At 37.5% G+C, this 12,631-nt stretch overlaps 1 protein-coding gene across 1 annotated transcript; it reads left to right on the plus strand.

Moving 5' to 3' along the window:
• The first annotated feature begins 215 nt into the window (after positions 1 to 215).
• On the plus strand, positions 216 to 6,781 carry LOC106498240 (photoreceptor outer segment membrane glycoprotein 2-like). The gene is given in 4 exon segments (XM_013959405.2): positions 216 to 638; positions 640 to 800; positions 5,130 to 5,376; positions 6,727 to 6,781. Coding segments are annotated over 4 exon segments (870 nt in total). The 3' UTR covers positions 6,766 to 6,781.
• Positions 6,782 to 12,631: the final 5,850 nt, after the last annotated feature.

The following is a 12,631-nucleotide window of genomic DNA, read 5'->3' on the forward strand; positions in this document are numbered from 1 at the left end:
TTGTATGAAATTTAAACAAGAGCTGGGATGCTCCCTTAGCATCAGAGTGCATGAAGAAATGCTCTGTAGGCTCTATAAATATCCAGTCAAACAGACAGTAATCTCCCTCTCCCTCTGTTATTCACAGATTTCCACTGCATGCCTTGGATATATGCTCCTAAGCAGCTTACGAGCTTTCCTTGACCTACGCTTCTTTTCTTAATGCTGATCTGACTATGGCTGTCCTTAAAGTAAAATTCACCAAAACAAAGAGGGACAAATTGGCTCAGATCCTATGGATCCTCAACTGGGTTTCTGTCCTGAGTGGGATCATTCTCTTCAGTCTTGGCCTCTTTTTGAAAATAGAGATCAAGAAACACAATGAAGTGATGGCAAAAGGGGACATTAACTCTGTCCCCAACATGCTGATCTCTGTGGGGGTCATAGCATGTATCATCAGCTTCCTGGGCAGCAAAATCTGCTATGACTGCTCAGATGCCAACAAGTTCTCTCGCTGGAAACTAGTTATGCTCCCATACATTGTATGTACCTTCTGTTTTACTTTCTGCATCCTGGTGGGTGCTTTCATGTGCTATGCCATGAGGAATGAGCTGGAAGAGTCTCTCTATCTGGGACTGAGGGATGCCATTAAGTACTATTGAGGACACAGACATACCTGGACGATGTTTCTTTTTAAAGAAAACAGTGGACATGTTACAAATTGGATTCCGATGTTGTGGAAACAATGGCTTTAGAGACTGATTTGAAATTCAGTGGGTATCCGCTCGCTATCTGAATATGGCTTCCAAAGAAGTTCTGGAGTAAGTAGTTACTTGTCACATGGAAAATTCTATGAAAAAAGCTCCTTCAAGAAGAATTTGTAATGAACAGGAAGTAAACGACGGTAGTGTCAGAAGATCATGAGATGCATCGACATTGAAGAGAACAAGGCAAAACTGCTTGTTCTCTGCCACCGGGAAACAAATTCTAGCAGTGTTTTTCCTCCTTATTAAAATGACACCTTGTTTGTAGAAGATTTCTCTCAAAGATCATTCTGAATAACTCTTGTAACAGATCTAACACAAGAGAGAATATTTCAGTGAGCATAGGCATGCTCACAAACACCCTCATAGTTTGATTAATGTAGAATCTTTTAGTGGGTAGAGGCAGAAATAACACTTTGTCTAGACCATATACTCCCCCTAAAAACAGGAATACTGAGGTGCTCAGGCAATGCCAAAAAGCATCCTGCTGCTTATGTTTAATCATTCTGAAGTTTTAGCATAGACCTCAAACAGCATATTTTGCAAGTAGCATGGTCATTCTACACTTTTTGATTAAGAGACAGAAGCCCAGCAGGAATTAGTATCTACTTTGCTAACTACATACACAGTCAGAAGTTGCCATTTGCTAACTTTTCACAGATGTTAAGCAAAGCAATGATGTATCTTTCCTTCTTTAACATGGAGAATCAGCTGTCTCAAAATTTAAGGTATAGTGAGCTGATAACGAAAAGAAAAAGGATTGTACTATCAATGCATTGCATAGTGAATCCTAAAGAACACTAACCATTGAAAGATCTTTTCCCTTCAGATATTAGACTTGACAAACTCAGGTTCAAGCCTCTATGTTCATGCAAGAGATACTGCCAACACCATGTACACGACATAATGAGAAAGGAGGAAAAGCTTCAGTATTTGTTTTTGTGTTGGTGCCTCACAGGATGTAGCATTTGTGAAATGATACACTCAAAAAGAAGAAACTGGTGATTCTTACAGAAAATTGAAAAGGTAGTAATCAAAATTTAAAACAAGTAACAGACAATCCAATACATAATAGTTCTTCAAAAGCTTTAAAAAGCTTCATTCATGAGAGTCAGGTAGCTATACAATTCCTGGGAGCAGACCAGATTAGTAATTCCAATAGCAAGCACTGTCCAACAGCAAGCAGTTTGGATCCTCAGCTAGAAAGAGGAATCTTCATTTTTTTTCTCTCCCCATTTCATTATCCAGAAATCACTGAGATGTTAGGTTGTTCATTTCCTGTTATTATTGGTTTTTAACTTAGAATGTTTCAAATGAATTGGTTATTAATGGGTATATTTTGCACTGGATCAAGCAAAAGGAGAAGTTTGGCAGTTTCTCTTTTATATATAATCAGCAGACAGGAAGAGAATAGGCAGGTGGGAGACATGATTGCATCTCATTTGATGCAGACCTAAAAAGAAGATGAATGGCAGTGTGCAATAATTGATTTTGGAAGATCAGATTCACAGAAATGCTTCATGGTTTCCACTTCCACAATTGACTTGGAACTGAGGTGAACCTTTTCACAGAGCCTTCCAAGAAAGCTTAGGCTCAAAGTATGAAAGTGATAAATGAACACATTCAACCATTACAAATTCACATGCTAGTAAGTTTCAACATGAAGATAAATAGCAAAAGCTGGCATGGCATTTGCCAAGTGTTTTGCTTCACTGAAGTCAAAAATCACTGATGATAAAGCCAGATGAAGTGAGGACAAAGATCTTATTTTCACAAACCTTGCATCTTGAAACTGCATTATTGCAAAGCCCATTAGAACTGCAAATTTAGCAGAGGACAGGACCTTGGAGAACACAGACCAGAGCCTGCCTAGGTCAGTTAGCTATCGTGATACAGCAAGGTTCAGAACAAGAGTTCTGGAGAGAGAAGTTGGAAAGCAGCAGTGACACAAAGCAGATTGACTCAAGAGGTGTTTTAAATTCTGATTCTGCTCTGAAAAGTGACATGGCAATGGAAATTGTCCACAGGAACTTTTAGTAATATCTTGTTGTAAGGAGAAAAGTAAAATATACTGCTTTTTATTTCTGTGAGCCATGTAGAAACAGTAATGTTTTCTCCTGTGTGGTAGCAAAACTCAGTTATTTTAATCTGCATGGCCACCTCTGCCATTATTTTGAGAATATACTGTCTGTTAATTTTTGTCCCGCGTAGACAGGGGACATCAGTGAAATGTGTGCGAGGGAAGTAACTGAAGTGCAGAATTTCTTTTACAGTGCATAAATTGGGATAATCTCATCTCAATTGCCAGTATCAAAGTTGGTGCTCTATAATCAAATTATATTATTGCCAAAATCTGGTAGTGAAACCTTTGGTAGGAAATCATTAGGCCCAAAGTCCAGCTTGCTCAGAAAGTTCATACAAGACGGAGAGGGAACCAAGTATTTTTCTTGGCTTCATATTGTAGTTTGTCAATTAGTACTCATTAGATTGAGAGTAAAGCAGTTGAGAACTGACATACTGTCCTTTCAAATGAAATCTCTGCAAAACTGAACTTTCCACCTTTCTTCACAATCCCATTTCCTCCCCTCTTTTCTACATCTCCATTGCCAACACCAACACCACAATGTGACAACACATGGAGTCAAGCAATGGGAATGGTAGCAGGATGAGGCAGGTTATAGCAGTACAATCCTATGATTGCTTTAGTTAGTTACAAATCATCTTTCAGAGTCTCAAAAGCAAGTTTTGTTTTACAAAATTACTTTGAATTATGGCAAATCTCGCTCCCTCAGCTTTGTTACTGAGATCTTTCCAGCTTCCTTTCTAACAATACCAAGTTACCACAGTCTTTGATTTGCCACAAGCAGAGGAAATACTATGGCAAGGGGGGAATAACCAAAGCCTGGAAACTGCTGTTGTGGGCAGTAGAAACAAAAGTTTAAGGGAATGTGTTTTAACACATGGATGTGTTCTTCTGGATGCTGCAGTGTATTTGGGTCATGTTACTGAAATATGCAGGGCATTTTGTTGGCCAGATAAAAGCTTCCCTTTCACCACCTTCCTGCCTTCCCTCCCTCCCTCCCTCTGTGAGGTTTTTCTCCCCCATTCTAGCCTTCTGTTTTGTGCCTCTCTGGCTCCCTGCCCTGTTTCCCTACTAGTGAGTGGCTTTGCCTATGCCAGTTGCACTGCTTGCATGCTGAATCAGATTTCAGTGAATTAGTTGGATTCTTTTGCATTTGTTTCTTTCTCTTGCTGTTTACAGAAGTATGAAAGTCAAGGGAAGCTGAGCCACAGAGTGAAGAAGTACACCTTAAAAAGGGGAGGAAGTTGTGCCTAACCCACTCCTGGGTGGGAAACAGCAGATGATCTTCCTGACCTATTTGGCAAGATCTCTGAGGAAGATATTTTTGACAGAATGCAAAACAAACAAAGGAAGGAGGTTGTTTCCAGCAGGCCCACAGAAATGCAGTGAAGGCAATTATTCTACCATCCCAGCACAGCCACAAATGCTGAGCTTCCTAGCAGCTTACGTTTCTCCTGAAGGATACATTTAGTCCCAAAATGCTGTAAGAATAGCAGACCCCAGAGTTACGGCTCCATTAGCATCTTGTGATGACTTCCTTCCCTTTAATTTAGATCTTCTGTAGTGGAACAAGAAAATAACATTTTTATATCTCCTTGAACATTAACAAATAGGGATGTTTTGCAAAACTTAAAAAAATCTACTATTAACAAGTGGTGAAAGCTGGAGATCTAAGAGAAGAATCTCTTTCACATATTCTGGCTCCACAGCAGAGGCTGCAGGGCATGGGCTTCGCTAAAACAGTCTGTGGCTCTCATCTTTGGGCTGGTCTCAGAAATAAGCCTTTGGCAATTAGCATGTAAATAGAGAATGTCTCACAACATCTTACAAACTCCCTGACTCCTGGAAAATCTGTGTCTCTGAAGAGTCTGTGCTCTTCAGAGACAAAAATCAGTCAGGTACTAGTGAAACACAGGATTTCTAGGGCCATAATTTTCATTAGAGTTCTGCCAAGAAAAACAAATTCTAAAGCTGTATTTAATATTTTCAGTGCAAAGATACCTAAAAGACATCTTGCTCTCCTTCTCCATAACATTGAATTTACATCTTGCATGTACAATACCAAGATCCACATGAGATACTACACTAATACCATACTTAGGAAATACTTCAGCAAATGAAAAATATAGCTTTCCTGCAGTGAGCAGCATCTCCCCTTGGAAATATATTCTCGGTTCCCTTTTGTAACTCTGGAGAGGCCTGCATTGCAGCAGACATTCAATATATCCTTTTATAAAAAAGTATCCACACTTTCTGCTGCTGATACCACATTTATAATGCCCAAACTTTCTATCTTGTTGCAGCCGTCTGAAGAGTAACATTGATGGAAAGTTCTTGGTGGATGGAGTACCCTTCAGCTGCTGCAATCCAAATTCCCCACGGCCCTGTATCCAGTACCAGCTTACAAACAACAGCGCTCACTACAGTTATGATTTTCTGACAGAGGAGCTGAATATCTGGGTGAAGGGGTGCAGAGAAGTCCTGTTGGATTACTACACGGCTATTATGCGATCCATTGGTATTGAGGCATTGCTTATCTGGCTGTTTGAGGTAAGCGTCATAAGAGTGGTCTGTGACAGATCACTATGAGAGACTTCATGCTCTCTAGGATAGAAAATAACTGTGGTGTAATGTGTGAGAAGTGCGAGAAGTACCTCAGTACGTAATACCCTGAATATAAGTCCACAAACACTTCAAAGATTGTTTCAGGGCTTTCTTTACTACAGACAGCTTTCTCAAAGTCCCCAGAGAGGATGCAAATCTCACTGAAGATGACCTCTATTAGAAATTATGTATATTAATTCAGTATACTTACAGAGCTTTTTCAATAGACTATGGCATATTCCTTGCCCTGAAGCATTTGCAGGACCAGACACAGGATGATACATGCAGTGACATAACTGCAAGAAAATTAGGTGAGAAGGTATGAGGATTGTTTTAAGTCAATTTTAACAAAGAATATCAGAAAAGTGAGGCAGACTTTTGGCTGAATATATTATTTATTGTTAATATTTATGCTCAATTTTTTACATCTCAAAACCTCCTTTTAGATACATAGCTTTACCATATAGACAGTACTTGCAAGAATGGAATACATTTTTAGATGTAGACTAGATTGCTTATTATGCAGTTAAAATAAGCATATCACAGGCAAGTATATACATGTGCAAAGATGCACTCTTTCTACTGGAGTTTGTAAAGAAAGCTGCCTGGGTAATTTGATCTACATGTAAAGGACTCCAATGGCATGCATTAAAATGCAGTTTTCTTCCTTCTTTAGTAATTGCTTTTAGTAATTGCTCTATTGCATAAATATTAGCACTATATATAAAATACTTCACCGCAACAGTCTCAGGCAGTGCTACACAGGCAGAAGTGCTAGAAGCAATAGGCCTTAGGCAGCATTATGAGAAAGCTGTAAGCCTGCTCTCTGTGCTTCCTTAAATATTGGTAAGGTGGGGGCCCTGATCTAGATCCCAGTAGGACTATGAAAGCAGGACTTTTTCCTAAGCTTAAGACTTGGGCATTCCTCCTTCCTTTTTGTGAGTAGATACGTGTCACAACTACAGAAATCCAGCAGCAGGGAAATCCCAAAGAAATTATTAAACTAGTCTCTGTGCTTGGATGAAAAGATTCTTCAATAAAAGAAAAAAACTGTGAAATGAAAAAACTGTTAAAATAAAGTCCAGTTTAGGACAGGGGAAAATTTAGCACGTTGCCCAAATCTACATATATTGAGCCTTCTAAAAGAGCTTATTAGCTAGATGAAATTGAGTTGAAGGCAATGGAAGTTAGCTCTTTATACTGTGCGTGCATGCGTGCGTGTGAACGTGCATGCGTGCGTGTGAACAGAGAAGTTAAACAATGTGAAATCTCTCTTCATTTTTCCCCATACTTCAGAGAAAGCCAGCTGTCATACTTCTGAAAATCAGTGGGTAATCCTAAAAGAAGTTCTGCTCAAGAAAACTAATCGATGGCTCATGGCAGGATATTAAAATTCAAAGTGTCATGTGATGGTACAAGTCTAAAAACAAGTAAATATTTTCCATAAACAAATACTGATTATCCCAGATGTTAAAAAGCTCATAATTTCAATGGTACTTACATAGATTCTGGGGCTGGAATATTAGGGATTATCTGGAACCAATGAAGACAGAAAGATACACTGACAGCTGTCCCGTCACATTGCTTGTAGAGCACTCAGGAATTTTATACGTCAATATATTGAGTGAAAGTGTTTCTGCAGCTGAGACAGTTGCAGTTACAGGATGCCTGTAACATCATTAACGGTAAGATTATAAGCAGATAAACAGAATAGAGAATGCAGATACAGAATAGAGGATAAAAGACCAAATAAAACATTTTTACTTTTTACTGTTGTTGAAAATACATTGTTTGGACACACCTTTGGACAGCTCATGCACTCTTTGTGTCTAATCACCTGAGTAAAAGAAGTTATCAATATCACTGTGATATCCAAAGCAGAACTATTCCTGCTTTTGAAATTGTACAAAAATAACAATAAAAATTTCTTTACCTGTCCAAATATGTTTTCTATGACACTAGAATAAGCAAGAATTATATTGTAAGAATACATTGTGAATAAAGTGTATGATGTAAAAACCTATACTGTAATTCAAACAGGCTATACTCATGACTAATTTCAAATGAAAATTCTCCAGTACTGAAAATCTTAGGCATATACTTAAGTATGTTAAAAATAAAAGTGGGCAGACTGGGCCTGTCTGTAATAGTAGCCTGTAGCAAATGGTTTGAAAAAGGCTCATAAGAAACAAGACAGTTATAAAATAGTTCTTCCTCTGACATACCTTCCCGACTTTCAGGAAACAGCAGTTTGGGAACTTAGTGACAAAGACTGTAGTTGTATCACAGTGTTTTAATAACTCTCAATGGGCTTTTCTTTCATGAATTTGCATGACAATTTTTTAAAAGCCATTCATACTTTTTATATGCAAAAAAACTTATGACAATGAGCTTCAAATTTTAATTTTTTCACAATTCAGTTCTGCATTGTTTGAAAAAGTGCTTATCTTTGCTTTTTGGCTTCCTGACAACTTAATCTGGTATCCCCTAATTCTTGCTATAAACTGCATTTGACAGTTATTACTCATTTACTTCTTCCATGCCATTCAAGATTTCATAACTCTGTTATAATCCCTCTTGATCCCATCTTTCCAATTTGAAGCAGCAACTATTTAATCTCTTCTTCTATGGAAGCTGTTTCATACCTTTGACAATTTTTGTCACTCTTCTCCATATATTATTATTTTTAATTAGTAACGGGTGCACATGTAGAAGACATAGCTGTATCATGGATTAAATAGAAGAAGGTCCTGTATCCTTTTCTGAAGAATCCCTATCACTGTTTCCCCTTTTGACTGTTACTAATATAAAGCCATATTGTGTGCAAGGGGTTAGTTTTTGCACATGTAGATTGATTTGCATTTATCAAAACTGAATTTTCTCTCTTACTACCCAGTCAATAAGTATCATAAGAAACATTCACAGTGGACATTTGTTTTTATTGAATATCTTTGTATCACTAGCAGAATTTGCCACTTTATAATTCCCTTTCTCAGATCACTTATGAAAATCTTGAACAGAAAAGATCCTAATGCAGATTTCTGCAGAACTCAGCTGTTAAGCTTCTTCCACTGTGAAAACAGACCATTTAGTAGCGTACTTTGATGCCTACATTTTAACGCACTATTAATCTGGGAGTGGATCTTTATTTTTATCTCATGACAGCTTATTCTAATTCTATGAGTTGGAGGACTCTGAAAAGAGTTTAAAATCTGCATACGTGATAGTGACTAGCTGCACCTCCTCACTGCGCTCACTGACTCCTGCAAAGACCTCTGTCAGATTTGTAAGCTGTGACTCCCCTTGACGAGAACTGACTCCACTTACCCATGTGTCTACTTATTCTACTCTTCATCAGAATTTCAATCAATTTGTCCAGTGTAGAAGTCCAACTTAATTGGTGTGCAATTCCTTCAACCATTTCTGATAGCCAAAAATACTGTCACTGCATCAGTCTGTTACGTTGTTTACAAGTCTACCTAGTGGCCTTTGAAATCTCCTGTTATCATTGTGATTTTCCCCTGTGTTACAGGGGAAAAACATTGCTGTGTTACTGTTACATTCCTGTATTACACAGTCACCATCTTGGTCAAGCATTTTACTATACTCCAATACTTTGTATCTCCTATATTAGAACAGAATTTCAATCCACAGAAGACCTAGGATACCTATATATACTGAAACTATTCACATTCTTTAATATATAACCCCTCTTCTGCAGTGCTGTGATACTCTTTACCATTCTATATAATTTGTCCTCTTTCTTACAATGTTATCTTTTTCACCAGTTTTCTAAAGTGTCTGTTATGACAGTATTCTCCTTTAAAGTCACATATTCTAGTTTATACATCTTATTTTTTAGGCATTTGTACAGAAGTATGTACGCATTTAGTCTTCATTTGACTTTCTGACTTTTTTGTGTGCCTTACTTAGATGTCTTTGTTTAATGATTGCTCTGGCTTTTCATCTGAATTTCCTATCTAACAGTTTCCATCCTAAAACTTTAAAGGATACGGAACTTCTTAATTTCTCTCTTGGCAAACACAGCATATTCAACCAAACTTCTGCATTGCTGGCTTTCCCCGTCTTTTCACCACTTTTAAGCAGTAGCAGGCCAATTTCTTCAGACAGAAGTTATCCATCCTGTCCAAACCATATTAATTAAAAAAAAAATAAAAATCTCCAGCTCCTAATAAATTTAAGCCACTTTTCTCTATGCCATTCTCTCAATTGTACACTGTGATACTGGCTCCCTGTTTTCCTTTTCTGTCTTTCAACACGATAATGGAAGAATTTCAGAGACATTTGTTGTTAGAACGCAGGTTTTCCAGCCTTTATGTTTCATTAAATTAACAGAAAGTATGCCTACTTTTTAAAGCAGAGACACTAAATGAAATCCAGTGAATCTGGAAAATATAATCCAGAAGGAAGCAGATATGGTCTGTCTGTGTGTCTCTTCCCCCCCGCCCCCCTTCTCCTCCCTTCAGGACACTGAGCCCAAGAGAGCCCTAAGCCTCACTGTAAGAACTGAAATGAGCTGGCAGAATAATGGAAAAGAAGGGACACAGAAAGTTGTAGTACCTTGAGAGATCAAGGAGAAAGACAGCCATATACTGCAAATTAAACAGACTTTGCAATTGAATGTGATAAAGTGTGATAAAAAATGTGATAAAAAAATCCAATGAGATTTTTTTTACTTTTCAGATGAGTATGAGAAGTGCCACATGTTTCAGTCAACAGTGGTCTCTATCTATAAAATTTTAGTTTGTCTACATTTGGAAGAGCAGTCATAGATTGCTCAATAATCAAAAGGAGTAAGGTAATCAGAAGTAGCTTCAGAGATGAAAAAACAAACTAGTATTCCTATAGGAGATTTGTTTCATTAGGAAGAATTGAATCAAGAGTTTAAGTAGGAATATGCAAATTAAAAAATGAAATGCTTTAAAAATAAAAGTTAAGAATGTTTCAGTTTGATGAAAATGGTTACAAAACAGGAAATAAGAGTATAAATTAAAACAAAAGGAAAACATATGCTGTATTTTAGGAAATATTTCCTAATGGCAAAATGCAATTAGCTGTAGAAACAGAGGAAACCTGACACCTTGCTCCATTTTAAATCCATCTAGGTCATCTATTTAGCTTGCAGAATTATAACAGCTGTGAACTTACTCTTTTGATCTCTCTCTAGTGGAGGTCCTTGTATGATGGATTTGTCAAGAACTAAGTAATTTCTTTTTATAACAGAGTAACAGATTTTTGGATATAGAAAAAGCAGATATCATACACCCTGATTTTAACTAGGCTTTTGACACTGTCTTACATTGACATGCTCACAGAGCAACTAGGAGAACACAGACTACATTAAACTATCTTTAGATGGATGCCAAGCTGGTTGTAAAACAGTACACAGTAAGCATCAGTTGTGCACTACTGAAAGAAAGGGCAATATTAAGGGAGGGGGGAGTTACCCGGGAACCTGTCCTTGCTCCATTATTTTCATTAATGATTTGCCTAATGAATTAGAAGCTGCAAACACACTGGAGGTGAGGATTCAGATTCAAAAGAATCTTGACAAGCTGGAGAAGTGACCTGAAAAAAACTGAACGCCATTCAATAAGAAGATGGGGCAGAAATGCATCTAAGCAGTAATACCCAACTCAGGCTGAAGGAACTAGGCTAGGCAGCACTTCTCCAGAAAAAGATCCCAAAGTTAAGATGAATCATTATTCAACTATGCCAAGCTGCTACAAAAAGAGAAATTTTTATATTGATAAATATAAGTGAGAATATAGACTGCAAAACTCATTAAGCCCCCCCTGCTTTACTCAGCACTGGTGCAGCCTTAGCTGGTGTATTGTGCCCAGTTAGGGCATCAGACTACAAGAACGATATGGGTCTCCTACAGAAGGGCCAGAGCATTAAGTAAAAAAGTACTCTAAATATGGGACAGCTAAAATCCAGATACACTCTGTTGCATTTTGTCTTCAGTATACTGGGGGTACTAGTTAAACTGACAGAAACTAGTCTCACTAATACAGGTTTTTGGGGTTTTTTTTAATCATATGTCCCATTGCCTGGCATCAGATTGTTTCCACTTTGAACCTAAACAAACAGCTAGAGGCCTAGAGGCATCACATTCTACACAGAAGTCCTAACATAATCCAAATCACAGTCCTTGCACTGAACTGTTTTGGTGGAGCCGTATATCATTAAAAAAATGAGAAGTCTGTCTAAATGTGATTTTAAATCCTTTTAGTACCATTGGCCTTGCTCTGTGTAGGTCATCTCTCCCACTTAAGCCTGGATTTGCACTCATAATTCCTTTTTGTGACCCTGATGGTTAATTTCTATGCTGCAAACTGTAGAGAAAACACATGCCCAAGAAGTACTACAGTGATGTGGTAAAAGAAAGTGGTTTTTTTCCCCTATTTTTACTATTTTAAATAAAACCATCTCTATGAAATAGGATTAATTCCTCAATATTAGATGTGTAAGTCTTTACTCAATAGAAACAAGATTTAAAAGCTATTTAAAAGCATTTGACAAAGCCTTTCCTAACTTTAATGATTCGCTACCCAAGTAGAAGAATGAGGGAGACTCTACAGGGACAAAATTACATTGCAAATTAGGCTTTTTAAGAAGAATGTCAATCATAGCAAACAAAACACAGGAGAGAGTTTTAAAATTGGGAGTGGTTTTTCAATCAAACTAAATTACAAATAACTATTTCCTACTTGAGAGAATGCAAAGTGTTCAATAAACAATCAACCCCTTCCATTTGAGAAGTGTTATAAGTGATTAGTTCAGATAACAGATTGAAATTCTTCTGAACAAACAGACTTAGTACCCCAGTAACAAAGGACTGGAAAGAACTTTCTGCAGCATGGACTCTAGTCCTTGCTATCACAGAAACAATAGCATACAGTTAAAAACAGACAAACAAGAAAAAAAAGATGACTTTACCCTTGCTAATCCTTTTGGAAGGTTCTGCAAGAGCCTCACTCCCTTGCAGTTCAGAAACCTTATTCTAATTTCCAAATTAAGTTTATTCATAGATGATTCATAGCAATTTGATCTTGTGCCAACATTGTTCTTCAGTTTAAATAGTTCTTTTCCTTCTAAGGTCTCTGAGAATTTGATACCCAGTTACCTCTCATAGTCTTTTTCTCAGCTTCTGCTTCTCTAGGTTAAACAAGCTATG

Source organism: Apteryx mantelli, chromosome 4 (genome assembly GCF_036417845.1).
Source record: "Apteryx mantelli isolate bAptMan1 chromosome 4, bAptMan1.hap1, whole genome shotgun sequence".
Taxonomy (NCBI): Eukaryota; Metazoa; Chordata; class Aves; order Apterygiformes; family Apterygidae; genus Apteryx; species Apteryx mantelli.